This window comes from Ctenopharyngodon idella, chromosome 13 (genome assembly GCF_019924925.1).
Source record: "Ctenopharyngodon idella isolate HZGC_01 chromosome 13, HZGC01, whole genome shotgun sequence".
NCBI lineage: Eukaryota > Metazoa > Chordata > Actinopteri > Cypriniformes > Xenocyprididae > Ctenopharyngodon > Ctenopharyngodon idella.
Window position 1 is genome coordinate 26,380,094 of NC_067232.1, and position 19,805 is coordinate 26,399,898.

Below are 19,805 nucleotides of genomic sequence, written 5' to 3' on the forward strand. Positions count from 1 at the left end.
TTAAATTAATGATAGGCTACTTTTATTATAATTAATAATTAATCATTATATTTTGAAAGAAATGCAAATAAAAAACTTTATTCTCTCCATTTCATCAACTGGTATCAGTTATAAACAAACACATCACTCAAATTAATATTAACATACATTAACGAAATTCTGAAGATTAAATTAATATTTCTTAACTTTCTGAATTCATATAAGTACTATTAATATTGAACATCAAACTGGTTTCTAGCATGTTCTTTACCAAAAGCACAAATTCAGTGCATTTTCCTGCCCTCTTTTGATCGAGAGAATATATCGGCCGTTTTTAAACTATCGGCTGATACTGTGAAAATTTGCTTTTAACGACCGATACCGATTATTGGCCGATATATCAGTGCGTCTCTAAAAATAAGAATAAAATAAATATTAAATAGATTCAAATAAATGAACAAATAACAAAAATCAGATTAAAATAATTACAAAATATATTTTGAAACTAGATAAACAAATAAAAATAATACATCTAACAGTACAGAACAAAACTAAGTAGAAAAAAAAAAACTTAACGTAACGCAATATTTTTTTTAAATAATAATTTACATTGAATTTGTCTAGACTTTTATTTTGAAGAAATAGCTTTGGCCGTGGCTAGAAAAAGCCTTGATTTTATAAAACGGTGACCGGTTGTTTTTTAAATAGCCTTTCTTAGCCTTTAGATCTAGAACATATAAAGACAAGAAAGCATAATATCATCGGAAATGTAGCAAATTATTTTCTATTGCATCTTTATTATTATTATTATTATTATTATTATTATTATTATGTGTGTGTGTGTTTTTCCAAACACACCGCAGGAACACCACATGTGTCGTCACATCCGGTGTGTCTGAAACGCTCTAGAATATTACAGCAGCTTCGCGTTCGTTCTGCTGTGTGTATTTAAGCGCGTGTCCGACTGCTGGCGCTCTTTCAGGCTGTCATGACATTACAGAATATATCCGCATTAACGCTCATGTAAACATAAGCCCTGAACCTGTGCTGGAGACGTCCAGAGGAGTATTATATTACATATCAACAGGTAAGAAAAAAGCAGGGAGGATTTAAGACTGACTAACACTCGCATGCTGTCAAAACGCTGTATGGGAGTGTGTGTGTGCAGACATATCTTCATCTGGTGTAGCGGTGTTCATGCGAACTAATGAAATATACTTGGGGCGGTACGTGTTTATGGTCTTATTAAAGTCACAAACTCGTGCACAACATCAGTGAGGTGTGTTTTATTTTATTTTGATAGCCTGTTATTAAAACAAGCACGCGCTTTGCTCTAATAATTTGCTGATATTCTCTCAAAACTGCGTTTAATCACCAACCGTTTTAACGGTCATTTTCATACACACATAGTAGTCACTGATGTCAGTGTCCAGCGATCAGGACATTTAAATCTCACGTGAATCACGTGGTCTGTAGTTTAAAATTCGATACAGTGTTACATTTGTTGTTGTTGTTTAGAATACAAAAGTTAAATGTATCTTTAAGCACTTAAAGTATTAGTAGTACCCATTTTTAATGCATCTTATTATAGTCTTTAACTGTAAGGTGTGTTATGCAATAAATGTTTATTTACACACCTCCCACAAACTGAACTTTCTAGAGAGATTCTGAATTTTCTCTACAGGGCGGGACTAATCTGCGTGCTTACCTTTTCATCTATTTAAACTGTGACCGCTATACTAGTAGGCTACTAGTTAGTTTTTTTAACCTAGTGATAGCAAATATCAAAACAGATAGTGGTTTGTGAGTTGAGTTACTTATAGAAAATGTGGTTTTGAGTATATGGTTACAGTATTTGTTACATTTATTTGTTAAAATACAAAATAGTTTGTACGTTTTAGTAGGTTGCTTTCATGTAACTTATTATTTATATTTTCTATTTTTATTATTATTGTTTTTATTTTAGTTATTGATTTTTCCCCACCCTGAATGTATCATTAAAAGAGTTTCAAAGAGTTTGGTTTTGCTTTCACCTGACAGGTGTGTGTGTGTGTGTGTGTGTGTGTTTGCGTGAAGTGCTTAAACCTGTAAGTCTTCACCTGCGGTAGAGAGCGGCCATACGGGCCCGCCGTCATGCTATGCTGGGGAAATGCCTCGTACGGGCAGCTCGGTTTAGGTGGAATTGATGAGGAGATAGTGCTGGAGCCGAGGAAATGTGAGTTCTTCGAGGGCAAGCGTGTGCGGGACGTGGGATGTGGCAGACGTCATACCGTCTTTCTGCTGGAGGACGGGACGGTGTACACCTGTGGCTGCAATGACCTGGGACAGCTGGGGCATGACAAAGCACGCAAGAAACCAGGTAGGGCCACACAGGCCCTCTGCTAGCATTATAATGTTACACAGTAAAACCTCCAGTGTGAAATGTACACTGTTAGTGTTAAATTAACATTGCCAGTGTTTATATAATCCACACTGGATTATATAAACACCGGGTGACACTGGAAGTGTTAATTTAACACTGGATGTTTTGCTGTGTGTGGCTTTTAACTGGATTAGTTGATCTTAAAGGATTAGTTCACTTCAGAATTCAAATTTCCTGATAATTTACTCACCCCCTCGAAAAGAAATTAATGTTTTTGAGGAAAACATTCCAGTATTTTTCTCCATATAGTGGACTTCACTGGGGTTCAACGGGTTGAAGGTCCAAATGTCAGTTTCAGTGCAGCTTCAAAGAGCTCTACATGATCCCAGATGAGGAATAAGGGTCTTATCTAGAGAAACCATCAGCCATTTTCTAATAATAAAAAAAAAAAAATTATACTTTTTAACCACAAATGCTCATCTTGCACTGCTCTGCGATGCACCACGGGTGGAAAAACTGTTGTTGTTTTACCTTTTTTTGTAAAGGGCGTTTGGCTTAGTCTTTGCATGTTCGCTTTGTAGACACTGGATCGGTACTTCCGTGACCTTTACAATGTGAGCATCGCAGAGCAGTGCAAGATGAGCATTTGTGGTTAAAAAGTATATAATTTCTTTTTTTTTTTTTTTAGAAAATGGCCGATCATTTCTCTAGATAAGACTCTTATTCCTCGTCTGGGATCATGTAGAGCTCTTTGAAGCTGCACTGAAACTGACATTTGGACCTTCAACCCGTTGAACCCCAGTGAAGTCCACTATATGGAGAAAAATCCTGAATGTTTTCCTCAAAAACCTTCATTTCTTTTCGACTGAAGAAAGAAAGACATGAACATTTTCAGTGACATGGGGGTGAGCAAATTATCAGGAAATTTTAATTCTGAAGTGAACTAATCCTTTAATCTGAATGATTCACTTCAAGTCAGTGTGGCTGATGACATTAGTTCCTATTACTCTTCTCAAAGAAAATTAAGTGACGCTTAAAAAGGTAATATTAAGGTGTTTCCTTCCCTCATTCTTGTAACACCCACTTTTCTTGATCCAAACATTTCATGCTGGATCAAACCTCACCCAAGCCTCATTTTTTGTAAGTTTCAAGTAAAGTAGGTTTTGAATATATAAGGTCAGAGTAAAGTGTTTCTTTGTTTTATTTTGTCCTATTTTATCTATACTACTATTCATAAGTTTGGGATCAGTGAGATTTTATAATGTTTGTGAAAAGTCTCTTCTGCTCAGCAATGCTGCATTTATTTGATCAAAAATACAGTAAAAACAGTAAAAATGTGAAATATTATTACAGTTAAAAAAAAAACTGTTTTCTATGTGAATATATAGTAAAATGTAATTTATTCCTGTGATCAAAGATGAATTTTCAGCATCATTACTCCAGTCTTCAGTGTCACATGATCCTTCAGAAATCTGCTGATTTGCTGCTCAATAAACATTTCTTATTATTATCATTATAAATAACTCACTTTTCATCCGTTTAAGGCATCCTTGCTGAACAAAATTATTAATTTCTTTAAAAAAATCTTACTGAAGCCAAACTTTTGAATGGTACATCACATTCTCACTCACAACTCTGCATTCCATTCAAGCACCCCTGTTAGGGAACCCTGGGTTATATTAGGTTATATCAATGGAACAGCCTGTACGTTAATAACATCTGCTGAAATCAATCTGATGGATTTGGTAACAAATTACCATTCCACAGAAATGCAGGTATGAGTCAGTGTGGCATCGACTGCTGTTCTAACAACTCATTTCTTTAGAAGTCACATGACCTCTAACTCTGTTTGAAGTATGTTGCTTCGTATATTTGCACTGAAATTGATGGGTCCTTTACAACAACAAATACTGTAAAATAAACCTTCACAAAGACATTAAAGGATTAGTTCATTTCAGAATTAAAATGTCCTGATAATTTACTCACCCCCATGTCATCCAAGATGTTCATGTCTTTCTTTCTTCAGTCGAAAAGAAATTAAGGTTTTTGAGGAAAACATTCCAGGATTTTTCTCCATATAGTGGACTTCACTGGGGTTCAACGGGTTGAAGGTCCAAATGTCAGTTTCAGTGCAGCTTCAAAGAGCTCTACACGATCCCAGACGAGGAATAAGAGTCTTATCTAGAGAAACGATCGGTCATTTTCTAAAAAAAAAATAAAATTATATACTTTTTAACCACAAATGCTCATCTTGCACTGCTCTGCGATGCGCCACGCGTTACGTAATCACGTTAGAAAGGTAGACGTAGGCGGAAGTACCGACCCAGTGTCTACAAAGCAAACTTGCAAAGACTAATTCCAACACCCTGTACAAAAAAAGGTAAAACAACGATATTGGACGATTTTGAAGTTGGAGGAGAAAATGAGATGGAGTTTTTCGCCCTACTGCGGTACTTCCGCCTACGTTACGCGTGACCTTTCCAACATGATTACGTAATGCGTGGCGCATCTCAGAGCAGTGCAAGACGAGCATTTGTGGTTAAAAAGTATATAATCTTTTTTTTTTTTTTTTTTTTTAAGAAAATGACCGATCGTTTCTCTAGATAAGACTCTTATTCCTCGTCTGGGATCGTGTAGAGCTCTTTGAAGCTGCACTGAAACTGACATCTGGACCTTCAACCCGTTGAACCCCAGTGAAGTCCACTATATGGAGAAAAATCCTGGAATGTTTTCCTCAAAAATCGTAATTTCTTTTCGACTGAAGAAAGAAAGACAAAAACATCTTGGACGACATGGGGGTGAGTAAATTATCAGGACATTTTAATTCTAAAGTGAACTAATCCTTTAATGAACATTAAGAATATTGTATTATGCAGATTGTGCCATTCAAATATGAATTTTGCTGTAGCAGATGCAACATATTAAAATATGCACAGTTATATTGGCCAGTATTCCATGTAGTTCATCAGTATAATCTGATGTTTACACCCCCTCTCTAGAACAGGTAGTGTCTCTGGATGCTCAGAACATTGTGGCCGTGTCTTGCGGTGAAGCTCATACTCTGGCTCTGAATGATAAAGGACAAGTGTTTGCATGGGGTTTGGGTTCAGACGGGCAGCTCGGCCTTTCAAATATAGAAGACCGTCTCCGTGTACCCAGGTAATGAATCTGCACCTCTTAAACCTTGAAGTATCATATATCCCAATATTATTGCCACTATAATGGGTTCCATTCCCAAAAAACCTCTGTAGACAACTATGACAATCATAGTCCATGACCTACCCGCATAGCATAAATAACTCTGTGTTTCTGTTCTCTCTTCTCAGAACTGTCAAGAGTTTGTCAGAGGTTCACATTACCCAGGTGGCCTGTGGATATTGGCATTCCCTTGCTTTAGCCAGAGGTATGATTCTTATTATAGTTCTAAAACGTATTATTACATCTGAAACTGCTCTCTTTACCCTAATTATGTGATGTTATTCCCAAATTCTTGCTCAAGGAGGTCAGATATTCTCCTGGGGCCAAAATAAATATGGACAGCTGGGGCTCGGGATGCAGGGAGCCGGTGTCTCCACCCCACAAGTCATTCAGTCTTTGCAGGGCATCCCATTTGCCCAGATATCTGCAGGGGGCGCTCACAGCTTCGGGCTCACGCTGTCTGGGGCCATTTTTGGCTGGGGGCGAAACAAGTTCGGCCAGCTGGGCCTCAGTGACAATGATGGTAAAACAAACACCTTAGACATTCAGTTAAGCTTTCTTTAGTTTAATGATTTTTATGGTGGGATGTGTGGTGTTCTTCAGATCGTTATTTCCCTGCCTTGCTGAAGACTCTCAGGTCCCAACGAGTCGTTTACATATGCTGTGGAGAGGACCACACGGCAGCACTAACAAAGGTATGGTTGGGTTTGTTGCTTATTTTAAGGGCTTAAAGGGGTCATGACATGATTTTTTTTTTTTTTTTTTTTTTTTAAAGGGTTAGTTTACTACAGAATTAAAATTTTCTGATAATTTACTCACCCCCATGTCATCCAAGATGTTCATGTCTTTCTTTCTTCAATCAAAAAGAAATTAAGGTTTTTGAGGAAAACATTCCAGGATTTTTCTCCGTATAGTGGACTTCACTGGGGTTCAATGGGTTGAAGGTCCAAATGTCAGTTTCAGTGCAGCTTCAAAGAGCTTTACGTGATCTCAGACGAGGAATAAGGGTCTTACTTAGTGAAACGATCGGTCATTTTCTAAAAAAAAAAAAAAAATTATATACTTTTTAACCACAAATGCTCATCTTGCACTACTCTGCGATGCGCCACGCATTACATAATCACGTTGGAAAGGTCACGCGTGACCTGGCCGGAAGTACCGAAACAGTGTTTACAAAGCGAAAGTGCAAAGACTAAGCCAAACGGCCTTTACAAAAAAGGGTAAAACAACGATGTCGGACGATTTCGAAGTTGGAGGAGTTTTTTTTTTTCGCCCTACCGTGGTACTTCCGCCTACGTCACGCGTGACCTTTCCAACATGATTGCGTAATGCGTGGCGCATCGCAGAGCTAGTGCAAGACGAGCATTTGTGGTTAAAAAGTATATAATTTTTATTTTTTTTAGAAAATGATAGATCGTTACTCTAGATAAGACTATTATTCCTCGTCTGGGATCGTGTAGAGCTCTTTGAAGCTGCACTGAAACTGACATTTGGACCTTCAACCCGTTGAACCCCAGTAAAGTCCACTATATGGAGAAAAATTATATAAAAATATTATATTTCTTTTCGACTGAAGAAAGAAAGACATAAACATCTTGGATGACATGGGGGTGAGTAAATTATCAGGAAATTTTAATTCTAAAGTGAACTAATCCTTTAAAATATTCCTTGAGGTTCATTTATAATGTTAATGTACAAAAAAAAAAAAAAAAAAGATTATTTTCAACCCTCATTTTGACCCTATGTCTGAAATTATCTGTTTTTAGTGGCGGCACCTTCGAGGCTTGTCAGTACACAGCCATTGTTATGATTGGCTAATGTCATTTCATAGGAAACGGTATCAGCGTCCACTCGCTATTGCATGGGAGTAAGTGTTTTGAAACATCCATATAAAACCGTCATTCACAGACAAAGCATTATCAATTGTTTTATTAATATTTTACTTGCTTGTGATGCAGCTGCTGTCAGATCAAATAGTATTGACTGCTTCATCTTTCTACAAAAGTTTCTTTGCGAACTCTCCATTATGTTGTGCCTCATTTACAAAACAAAATGAACAAACATATAATCCTCCGACTTGATCTGGGATGCCATTTAAATAAACCATCCACTTGTTTCTGGCACTGGGATCCATTGTAGACAGCGAGAGTTATTATAATGGAATCTATTTGCTTTTAACACAGCACTTGTATCTAGTGTTGACAGTTGTCTACCATTAAGCAACGGAATGCAAGTGGGCGGGGCCTATAGTGCAATGATGTATAACTATTCGTCGATGTCTTGCTCTGGATGCAGGCATATGCAAATGAATTCACCTGTGACATCACAAATCTAACAATATCCAAACGAGATGTTTTTGGAACTTGATTAAATGCTTTGTTTATAATGAGGAGGATATTTTAAGCTATGAAATTTGCAGGATGCTTTTTTATTGATACGAAGACTTCTTATGTCAATAGATCAGGGCAAAATTTGATTTCTCATGTCATGACTCCTTTAATAATCAAAGATGTAATTTATTGACATATTTAATGCTGTACATTCAGAAGAAGGAATGGCCATGGTTTAGATTAAGTCAAGTCAAATTAATTTGTATAGCGCTTTTTAAATTCCACATTGTTTCAAAGCAGATTTACAGAAAATTATTATGTTAATGTTTATAATATCTTCATGCCTTATAGTCGCATTAATCAGATTAGAGTTGGGTAATAATATAGTTACGTTTTGCGACAAAATTTGCTATAGTATTGATCACTTTACGTGATTAGTAATTAGTAATTTTTGTTTTGTAGGAGGGAGGTGTATTTACATTTGGAGCTGGTGGGTACGGTCAGCTGGGACACAACACCACAAACCATGAGGTGAACCCCAGGAAGGTGTTTGAACTGATGGGGAATGTGGTTGCACAGATAGCTTGTGGTAGGTAAGTATCCATTAAAAAAAAAAAAAAAAACATTGTTACATTTTCACTCAATGTCTTTGTCTCAGTTTTCTATATGAAAGCTTGAGACCTGCTACCGAGAAGCTTCTGTGTAAGAATGTATCTCTAATCATGAAGAACATGAATTGCTTTTGTTTTTACCTGCATGTAAGGCAGCACACTTTGGCGTTCATCCCTTCATCAGGAAAGATTGACTCGTTTGGTCTCGGGGGTAACGGACAGCTCGGAACCCGCTCCACGTACAATAGGATGAGTCCCACCCCTGTGAAGGGCTGCTGGCGAGCACATACTGATCCCGTGCCTATGGATATAGGTGAGTTGACCGTTTACATGAAGTCTTTCAACAGAATTCATCCCTCAGATAGATGGCCTTCTCAGTGTTTCCCAAATGCATGCATCAGGACTGACTTGTTTATTATGCTAAAGGCTTTTCATCATACATTTTATGCAATTTATCTTAAAGTCAATAAACCAAATAACTCTTCTTGTAACAGATAACACACCTCTAGTCTAAATGGCTTATTTAGGAAAATGCTAACATGATTTACTAAAGGCAACACCAAGATTATAGGTCTGTTTCCTAGGAATGCAGTGTGAGTTGGATAAAAGTGTCTGTCGAATACATAAATGTAAATGTACTCTTAATGTAAGTAAAGATCATCACACAGAGTTGAGTTGCACTTCAGTATTGTACATGGGCACTTTTGTTCACTCATCAGTGTCCCACTGTGTATACACTGAATCAATATACAGAGTAGGGACCCCAGGAAAACCATGTGGTGATGTTTCAGATTTGACAGGGCTGTGTATTTCAGAGGCGGAGCAGAGTTACTGTGTGAAGAGGATCTACGCTGGAGGAGACCAGAGCTTCGCTCCCTATGCTTTACCTCAGGTATGAGCAGAGGTCAAGGATCAAGCTAAAGGCTGATGAGGCATATATTAAAGGGGACCTATTATGCAAAATTCACTTTTGAACATAAATGTGTGTCAGCAGTGTGTGTACACAACCACCATATAATGGTAAAAATCAATGCTTTGTATGTGTGCACACAGAAAACCATATATCAGAAGTTTAGACTAATAAAAGACTGATAATGAACTTTCATGATGATGGAAAACTGCAATGTCATGTGCATGATCATGTTAGAGATGATAATCAAAACCAAACAGATGTTTTGTTAGTTTTTGGCAGAGTACCCGAGACAGGAGCTGTATGCTCCGCCCTCTTCTGGAAAGCGGGGCGGGGAGCAGCAGCTCATTTGCATTTAAAGATACATGCATGAAAACGGCATCTTTTTCCTTCCACTCAAAAATGGGCATTTACAACATGATATAATAAATGATCTGTGGGGTATTTTGAGCTAAAACTTCACAGACACATTCTGGGGACACCAGAGATTTATATTACATCTTGTAAAAAAGGGTATTGGTCCCCTTAAAATTTGATTGGATTGTGAAAAGTGCTATAAATAAAGCTGTATTATAGGTTATTATTATTATTATTTCCTCTCCCACACAGCTGTTTTTACATCATCTGTGATCTTTATTATTACATTTTCCTCATTATTATGGTACCAGAATAAAATTTTACATTTATTTTATGATTTTGTATTTATCTGAACCTTTAAATATTTTGTGTCACACTGGCTACATGGTAACACGACATGTCACCGTCTAAATCTGTCAAATGTATTTCAAAAATGTGCAGTATGTGTTAGTTTATACAGTTGCCTTTGTAGTGATTGGCCGTTCGCTGATGTTCCCATTTAAATGACTCAGCTGTATTGCTGTAGGATGACAGCCCTCCGCTGGATGTGAGGATAACCAGACCTGACGGACAGATCTATACACTCAGCGCTGACCTCATCCAGAAATGGCTCAATCACGGCCATGGGAGACTGTCACCAGAAATCACCAAGTACTGCTTTGACTTTCTTTACTTTGATTTTTACATTAGGGCATGTAGATGAAACTCAGTCTATCCTAATAAAAATGATTATCTAGCCTTAATTCAAATAAAAAAAACGTCATGAAGCTGTCTGCATAGTTCTGAACATCATACTGATGATGTGTCTTTGGTGTCTCTTGTAGTGAGATTGATCTTGTGTTCTCTTCAGCGAGTTGTCTCAATGGAAGTTTTCTGTCTGGAAGGTAACTAGATGTTATACATTCAAAACACATCATTTATATAGATATAATTGCTCTGTGTAGACCTCATAAATAGCTGATGATTGTTTCTCTAATGAGTGTTGTGTTTTGCAGTAATCCAGATCACTACAGCACTAGCAGTAAGTGCTCAGGTGTGGACATTAACACGGCCCGTCTGTTCTACCACAGGCTCATCCAGCCTGATTACCCACATATATCACAAATTGTAAGTCACTTGTTTTTATGTTTCCAGCGAGAATGAAACCAACGTAGTGTCATTTTCAGAAGATTCATGTTAAATGTGTTATTTTTCAGTGAACTACTCCTTTCAGTGCCCATCATTCCTGTTGTAACCAGTGCATGCTTTATCCTAATCCAGATAGCTGCCAGTTTGGAGAAGAATCTCCTCCCCAGATTGAGCAGTTCTCCTCCAGACATCGAAGCTCTGAGGCTCTACCTCACGCTGCCCGAGTGTCCGCTCCTCAGCAACCCCAACAACTACACCACCCTCACCATTCCTTTCGCCAAGGCCATCGTAAGCCTGAAAGACACCCCCATCAAAGTGCTTGGTACGTCCCATCCACTACAAGAGGACATTTGTTTTGTTGGGCTTCGTCACGGTTCTTGTAAAACACTGAACAATATTTTTCTGGTCCAAAATCAGCAATCAAATGCATTTTTACTGCTCAGTTTATATAAAAATAAATGGAAATGAAACAGTATGAACAGTATAAACATGTTTTGTATAATGCGGTGGCTGTGTACAGAAAGTCTTTATTTAAAGTGATGCTTTTTTAGACTCTCCTTCATGAATGGATCCGCAAATTTACTTCTCAAACTTTTTTAAAAGACTTCTTCTCTTGCCTAGGAAAGTTCCCAGACCAGTTGGACCATTACATTCTATGACGGTTTTGTTTTTTTGAAGTTAAAAGGAATTTAACTTCTTTGCAACTGCATGCATGTACACAATGGCCACATTTACCATATGCATAGTGCACTATTAGTGTACAATAGGCAATGGTCAACTTCTGCACATTGGTAGGTATTTCTAAATTGTTTACACATTCACAGCATAAGCGCATCGTCTCACAGCATGCCAGAGGCCATGCCATTCAGGAGCCATCCTGCCTGTTCAGTATTTTTTTAACAAAGAATAATTTGTGAATTTCACTTCTAAAAAAAAAAAAAATAAAGTTAGGGGATAAGGGATCTAGGAGATAATTTTTTCAACTATCTTCTTGTTTGATCATTTAGTTTGTTGGTGAATCTCATGAAGAAATGTCGGGGTCACACTTCACCCAAAAATCAAACATTTTTGCACAAGGAAAATCTATTTTTCATTGCTGTAATACTAATAATATCTTATTCAGGGTTTAAATTTATATTGAAATGTTGCCTGCACATATTCTTGGCAGTTTTCCTGAGATTCTCCCTTTTTACATGTGCTTTTTTTTGCCTACATTTAGAATGAACTATTTTTTTGATATTTTTTGTTTTGTTTTGTTTGTTTTTTTTAAGGAAACTGGTGGTCCAAGTTTGAGCCAGCGGTCTTCCAGAGGTTGGTGGAGCTCTATAAGGAGGTGGTGGTGTATCTACTGCGGATGCAGAAACTGGGAATTCCCCATTCTGAACAGAGGATCTTCACCTGCTTCCTGCACACCTCACTCAAACTCCTGGAGATCCTCCACTCGGTGAGCACCACAGTTGAACAGACACTGGCTGTGACCCAATTTGGATAAAATCTGTCCTAAATACTAAAATTAGAATTAGTGTGCCCCAAATCATTTAAAATGGCATGCCTAAATGCTTTGTGTATGTCTTACTACCTACTCATAATGAGGTACTTTTTCATTAGTTAAAGGATTAGTTCACTTCAGAATTAAAGTTTCCTGATAATTTACGCACCCCCATGTCATCCGAGATGTTTATTTCTTTCTTCAGTCGAAAAGAAATTAAGGTTTTTGAGGAAAACATTCCAGGATTTTTCTCCATATAGTGGACTTCACTGGGGACCAATGGGTTGAAGGTCCAAACTGCATTTTAAATGCATCTTCAAAGGGCTCTACACAGTCCCAGACGAGGAATAAGGGTCTTATCTAGAGAAACGATCGGTCATTTTCTAAAAAAAAAAACCAAAAACTTTTTAACCAAACTTTTTAACACGCATTACATAATCACGTTGGAAAGGTCACTCGTGACGTAGGCGGAAGTACAGATCCAGTGTATACAAAGTGAACGTGCAAAGACTAACGCCAAAGTCAAACGCCCTTTACAAAAAAAGGTAAAACATCGATATCGGGCGATTTTGAAGTTGGAGGAGAAAATGAGTTTTTCGCCCTACCACGGTACTTCCGCCTACATCACGCGTGACCTTTCCAACGTGATTACGTAATACGTGGAGCATCGCAGAGCAGTGTAAGACGAGCATTTGTGGTTAAAAAGTATAGAAACATGTTTTATGTTTTTTTTTGTTTGTTTTTTTTTGTTTTTTTAAATGACAGATCATTTCTCTAGATAAGACTCTTATTCCTCGTCTGGGATCATGTAGAGCTCTTTGAAGCTGCACTGAAACTGACATTTGGACCTTCAACCCGTTGAACCCCAGTGAAGTCCACTATATGGAGAAAAATACTGAAATGTTTTCCTCAAAAATCTTAACATCTTTTCGACTGAAGAAAGACAGACATGAACATCTTGGATGACATGGGGGTAAGTTATCAGGAAATTTTAATTTTGAAGTGAACTGATCCTTTAACATGAACTAACAATGAGACGTTCTTCTCATTCTTGCAGGTGAATGTACAGTAACAAATGAAACCGTATTGTAAAGTGTTAATGGAAATTCTGTAATATTAATTTGCTAATATCATTCTAATTATCGTGTTGCAGGTTAATGAGCGTGCCGGCCAAATCATCCAGTATGACAAGTTCTATATTCATGAGCTGGATGAGCTTATTGACATCAGGAATGATTATGTCACCTGGTTTCAGCAGCAGATGTTCTCTGTGGTGAGTCTGCATTGTACAAATGTAATCAGCGCCATTTTACACTCCTAAATTTAATTTACAATGAAGTTTTCATTTTCATTTGCAGTCACTTTAAGCTGACGTGTGTAATTCCTGTGCTGTTCCTAGATGTGTGAAATATACTTTTCTTTAGCATCAAATCACACAGTCAAACTCACATTCTCCTCTGTCTCTCATCTGTTTTGAACAGGTCATGGACTCGCAGGTCACCTTGTGCAAATACCCGTTTGTTTTTGACGCTCAGGCAAAGACGACGCTGCTCCAGACTGATGCTGTGATCCAGATGCAGGTGAGAGAGCTCTGCTGCATCTGAAGATTTGACATCATGTTTTACTCTGGTGCGCTCACAGTGCTGTTTGTGATCAGATAGCCGTGGACCAGGCTCAGAGACAGAACTTGCACTCACTCTTTCTGTCTGGTGGAGGAGTAGAGTCAGTAAACCCCTGCCTCATCCTCATCGTACGCCGAGATAACGTGGTCGGAGACTCCATGGAGGTGCTAAGGAAGTCCAAAAACGTTGATTACAAGAAGCCGCTCAAGGTAAACAAGTTTGCCTTAATCTGTGCATCTTCATTGCTGCTTCTGCGGTTTTTAATTCTGTTATTCTGCAGGTGATCTTTGTTGGAGAGGAGGCCGTGGACGCTGGTGGTGTGAGGAAAGAGTTCTTCCTGCTCATCATGAAAGAACTCTTAGACCCTAAGTATGGCATGTTTCGATACTACGAGGACTCCAGACTCATCTGGTTCGCTCACAAGGTATAGTAAGAAAGCACGCAATGTCATTTGAGAAAAAAATATTCAAAAATCTTCATTCGGAGGCCATAAAAAAGCAAAAGTTCCAAACGAAGTGCACAGTACGAAGACAAAATGTTTTAAATATTACACACTTGATCTCATTTAGAGATCTGTTACTGTATGAAATACAGCATATAGCAATATGAAATAGCTAAGTATTACTCTCTCGAAAACTTTTTTTACTATTACAGCTCTCAAGGTTAACTAATCGTGAAAAGTGTTGATTAAAGCATTACACTTAAATCTATGGCATTTATATTTAGATCGTGGCATGAAAGGTTGCAGTAATGAACACTGTAGCCGATCACAGACATGTTGTTGAGCACATGAAAGCAGTGATCTCATCATCTCACGCTGTTTGATTGACAGCTCCAGCGATTGTAAAGGGAGCGTTCTTTGATCGCTTTCTATATATAATTTAATCGCTGTTTAAATAACAGATTATTTTTATCCTACTAAGAGAAACAACATAAAGTTGACCGTTTAGTCACTGGTTTGATTTACTGAAACACAGACAAAGAACATGTGACTGTACATGAATCATTAATATCAGATCAGGCATTAGAATTAACACAGTTACTTACATGTTGTTGCATTACTGTGGAGTTCATATCATAAGTGTGTTTGCAAAGCCTGCGCCGAAATGCAATTGATTTACCAAAGAATCCACAGTGAAATGTACCGAATACAAATAAATCTAGCTCAACTGAGACATTCACATTGTTGAAAATAAATAACCATATTCCTGCATTAGGATCCTTTGAAAGGTAATGTTATTTTAGTCCAGTATCGCTCTTCTCTCCTCCTCATCTCACTAACATGCCAGTGGGCGGGGCTAACATTGCAATGAAGTAGGCATTGATTTATTCTGCGGAGGTGGCGGTTCGCCTATCATAGACACATTCCAGGATCAGTCGTTGAACTATTATATATCGAAAGCTGATTTCTCAATTCATGACCCCTTTAACCTTTATTCTTCTAAAACATGTATATTGAAGTAAATCAGACAAAACAAGTTGTATATGGCAGTCATCATAAATATAGTAAGTATAATATATAAGTATACATAAGTATAATATACTATACCTATATACTTATGTACATTAGGAAACATTAGAAGTCCACTCACATTTATAAAAGTACAGCTGCTTTATATATAACATACATTAATTAGAAAAAACAAGATCAAAAACATGAAAAGTTCAAAAGTTCTCAGGAATATACATAGGAAATATAATCATAAAAAATTTGCCCTAAACCAACTCTTCATTCATACCTATCTCTCACAAGATAATATCAGATATGCTACAGATAAAGTTACTGTAGAGTAAGATGAGGAAATGTCAGTCTCACATGTCAGCTATGCTTTACTGCAGACATTTGAAGATATCGACTTGTTCCACCTGATTGGTGTCGTCTGTGGATTGGCCATCTATAACCTCACGATAGTGGAGCTGAACTTCCCGTTAGCGCTGTACAAGAAACTCCTGAAGAAAGTGCCCACTCTAGAGGACCTGAAAGAACTCATGCCTGATGTAGGAAGGTGCGTTTTTCAGTCGATTGATGAGACTTTGATTTTGTGCTTCTGTTTATAGGTTCCAGAGCTTAAAGGCCTCATATCATGAAGAATCAAACTTTCTTTGACTGTTTGAGATATACTATGAAACACATGATGGACCTAAAACTTCCTCTTCAATCCATAAACCTTCTGATGTTAGACAGATGAAAAGCATTTGGATACATGCATGATCCACATTCACATTAATGGCACCTATTCTGTGTTCAGAAACTTGTGTGTTTGAGGAGTTCAGTAAAAATGGACTGTTTATGTTTAAGGGACATTATAATGAAAAGCTAAAATATGACTATTTTGTGCTGAAAACAATAACTAACTTTAACCCTGTAAAGACATGTTTTAAATGCAACAGTTTATTGAATTTATTGAAAGATAAAATATTTTTTAAAAAATCTAAAACAAAATGTTTACTTATGTGTTTTTTGTTTAGGATTATATTTGATACATCAGGCTTTTAAGGCTCATATTGTATGATATAGTAAGAAAATGGAGGAAAAACACTTCAATATTCAGAGGCCCAAACTGAGCAAAAGTATGCAATTTGGTGCAGATTGCTGCTGATATTCATATGGACAAAGAGTAATTTTTCAACTGTACAATTATACTTTTACTTGCTAAAAAAGTATAATCAAATCAGAAGGCATGTAATAGATTGTATGCAACAGGTTTTTCAGCAAAGTTTTGATCATGTTGATCATTTAGAGGCCTTAGAAATGTGCATATCAAATATGATAGAATAGGCTTTGTAGGGTTAAGTAATAATCTTGAAAAATATATGATATGACCCCTTTTAGGGGATGTGTAAATATGATCCTCATCTGTGTTTTTCTCTATCTGTGGATCTTCAGGAGTCTTCAGCAGCTGCTGGATTATACAGAGGATGATTTGGAAGAAACTTTCTGCCTGAATTTCACAGTAAGAACACATTAAAGTGTTGTTTCCCCATAATGAAATAATAAATAAATGCATATACAGTCATTTTAAAATTGCAGATCACAGAGGAAAATTTTGGTGCCACAGAGGTATTAGAGCTGATACCCAATGGGACGGACATCACCGTCAACAAATCCAACAGGCAATATTTACATTCTCTCATCACAAGCATTGTGACTATTACTAACTCACCCTGTATTTTTACATGATTTTAATATATTTTTGCCCAACTAAATAGTTTTTCTCACCCCTTCAACCTTACCAGGCAGGAGTTTGTCAATGCCTACGTTAATTATATATTCAACACCTCCGTGGCTCCTCAGTTCAGCGCTTTCCACGCTGGATTTCACAAAGTGTGTGGAGGGAAGGTTCTAGAGCTTTTCCAGCCCAGCGAACTGCAGGCCATGGTTATAGGAAACACCAATTATGACTGGAAGGAATTAGAGAAGGTAAAAATAAACTTCAGAAGAATTTGCTTGGTCTGCTGCTGGTTTTGTGTTTGAAATCCAACAGTATGTGTTTGGAAATGCTTTCATACTGTAGTTTGTTCACTTTGTAAATGGCTGTATTGATTCTCAGAGCACAGAGTATAAGGGCGAGTACTGGGCGGATCACCCCACCATCAAGATATTCTGGGAAGTATTTCACGAGCTGCCTTTGGAGAAGAAGAAACAGTTCCTGTGTAAGTGATTCATCTTTGAGTTTAGATTTACATGCTAGTCGATGAGTTGAATCAACTCCACAGCAACTACATAAATTTATCCACTAACCATTCAGAAACGTCCTAAAAGTTGTAACTACTTCCTGAGTCTCTCCATCAGTGTCGACTCCGGTTTGAACAATGTAAGGCTGAACACCGTTACTGACAATCCTCATTTTGGCTGCGTGAGATTCTCCAGCTTTGTTGTTGTTGAGCAACCGAAGTGTGAGCTGTTAAAGCTCCGCCCTCTTTTTGGAAAGGGGGTCGGGAGCAGCAGCTCATTTGCATTTAAAGGGACACACAAAAACGGTGTGTTTTTGCTCACACCCAAATAGGGGCAAATTTGACAAGCTATAATAAATGATCTGTGGGGTATTTTGAGCTGAAACTTCACAGACACATTCTGGGGACACCAGAGACTTACATTACATCTTGTGAAAAGGGGCATTATAGGTCCCCTTTAAACCTAGTGTGTAGCTAGATGAAACATGCCAGCAGTGCTTCAGAATCGCTGTCAGTATGTACATACTTTGACTCATCTTCCTGTCATTTACTCCAGTGTTCCTGACGGGCAGCGACCGGATCCCCATCATGGGAATGAAGAGCCTGGCGTTAGTGATCCAGCCCACCGGTGGAGGAGAGCAGTATTTCCCTGTAGCGCACACATGCTTCAACCTGCTGGATCTGCCCAAGTACATGAGTAAGGAGTCACTCCGGGAGAAACTGCTGCAGGCCATCGAACACAACCAGGGCTTCAACCTCGTCTGACGTCAGCGAGCGATCCGTGCCGCGCAGGTACCCCACGCTTCAGACTGCAGAAGAGCTCGTGTGATTCAGTGTGACTGCTGCTTTTGATTCGTTTTTGAAATTAGCATAGAAAGATTTGATTTATTATGCATCTGAATAATCATCAGTTACAATTTAAATAAAGACACTAAAATCTGCAAATACAGCGTCCCAGTGGGACTGAAACATGTAAACAGTATTTGTATATCAGTATTTTGGTACATACTCAAAGTTTGGGTGACATTTGTGTGCAAGTAAGCTTTATATATTTTTTCTTTTCTACCTTTTTTTTTTTTTTAAACATGTAACATTTTACAATAAGGTTCTACATGTTAACATTAGTATCATAAACTAACAGAATTCATTAATTTATAAATTCACTGTAGTGATTTATATTTATAAATACACTATTCATTCGTTCAAAAATGCATTGACTGTTGTTAACGTACATATACTGTTACATTTACTGTTAAAATGTATTAGTATATGTAGAGATTACATTAATTAATATTATTAAATGCAAATATTTATTGTTAATGATATTAACTAATATTAGCGTATACAACCTTATAGTACAGTGTTAACAGTAAGTTTTTTTGTGCTACAAATCCTTTGTTTTTTGTTTTAATTATGTTTTATTCTAAATGACTTCATATGGATGTGCAGAAATCTCACTTGCTAAACCAATAAGATATTAATGTCATGTGACTTTTGAAGAAGCAGTGATATTTGGCAAGTCGTTCAGATAGACTTTAGGATTTAATGGATGAATATTAATGCAGAATCACACATGATGTTCAAATAAAGTCATGTGTGTCCTTAAGGGATCTTAGAGCACTTTTGTTACATATGCCTTAACTAAAAACAAACGCAGATTGTTTTGATATTTATTTATTTTTTCCAAGATTGAGTAAGTACCAAAATCTGATAGCAGGTGCAAGAATGTGTCTGATGGACACTGAATGTGTTCATCACTGTTATAATGTTCATATTCTGGAGTGACAATGCCAAGTCTTACAGGTGTTAAGAAGTTTGCGTGATTTTAAAAAATCAAATAATTTTCAGAGTAATAATAAATGACCAATTAAAATAAGTGAGTTGGATTATTGCACTCGTTCATGGTGCAGGACATTCAAGTTAAAACTCTGTTAGTCTTAAATCACTCATCACACGTGTGTGTGTGTGTGTGTGTGTGTGTGTGTGTGTGTGTGTGTGTGTGTGTATATATGAGCTACTAGTTGCTGTGCCATTATGTGTGTGTGTGTGTGTGTTGAAGGGTATGTGGAAGCAATTCAACAAATGCTGACATTTTTCTTGTGTTTGTAAATTGTAAATAAACACAATATTTTCTAGTTTTGATG

The 19,805-nt window shown here is 37.3% G+C and overlaps 1 protein-coding gene across 6 annotated transcripts; it reads left to right on the forward strand.

Moving 5' to 3' along the window:
* Nucleotides 1-872: 872 nt before the first annotated feature.
* Nucleotides 873-19,796, forward strand: herc4 (HECT and RLD domain containing E3 ubiquitin protein ligase 4). Of its 6 annotated transcripts, none has more exons than XM_051915890.1 (24): nucleotides 873-1,066; nucleotides 2,056-2,338; nucleotides 5,341-5,500; nucleotides 5,668-5,744; nucleotides 5,841-6,062; nucleotides 6,143-6,234; nucleotides 8,332-8,462; nucleotides 8,633-8,793; nucleotides 9,272-9,372; nucleotides 10,274-10,398; nucleotides 10,572-10,631; nucleotides 10,743-10,854; nucleotides 11,008-11,197; nucleotides 12,147-12,319; nucleotides 13,518-13,637; nucleotides 13,846-13,944; nucleotides 14,022-14,195; nucleotides 14,267-14,410; nucleotides 15,826-15,992; nucleotides 16,874-16,940; nucleotides 17,018-17,100; nucleotides 17,224-17,407; nucleotides 17,538-17,640; nucleotides 18,218-19,796. In XM_051915890.1, the coding sequence occupies exons 2-24, from the start codon at nucleotides 2,113-2,115 to the stop codon at nucleotides 18,424-18,426; spliced, it is 3,180 nt and encodes a 1,059-aa protein (XP_051771850.1). In that variant the 5' UTR covers nucleotides 873-1,066; nucleotides 2,056-2,112; the 3' UTR covers nucleotides 18,427-19,796. The 6 variants fall into 6 exon arrangements, 4 of the variants coding, with proteins under 4 accessions (XP_051771850.1, XP_051771851.1, XP_051771852.1 ...); XM_051915891.1 differs by having other exon boundaries at nucleotides 9,281-9,372; XM_051915892.1 differs by having other exon boundaries at nucleotides 9,296-9,372.
* The last annotated feature ends 9 nt before the right edge of the window (nucleotides 19,797-19,805 follow it).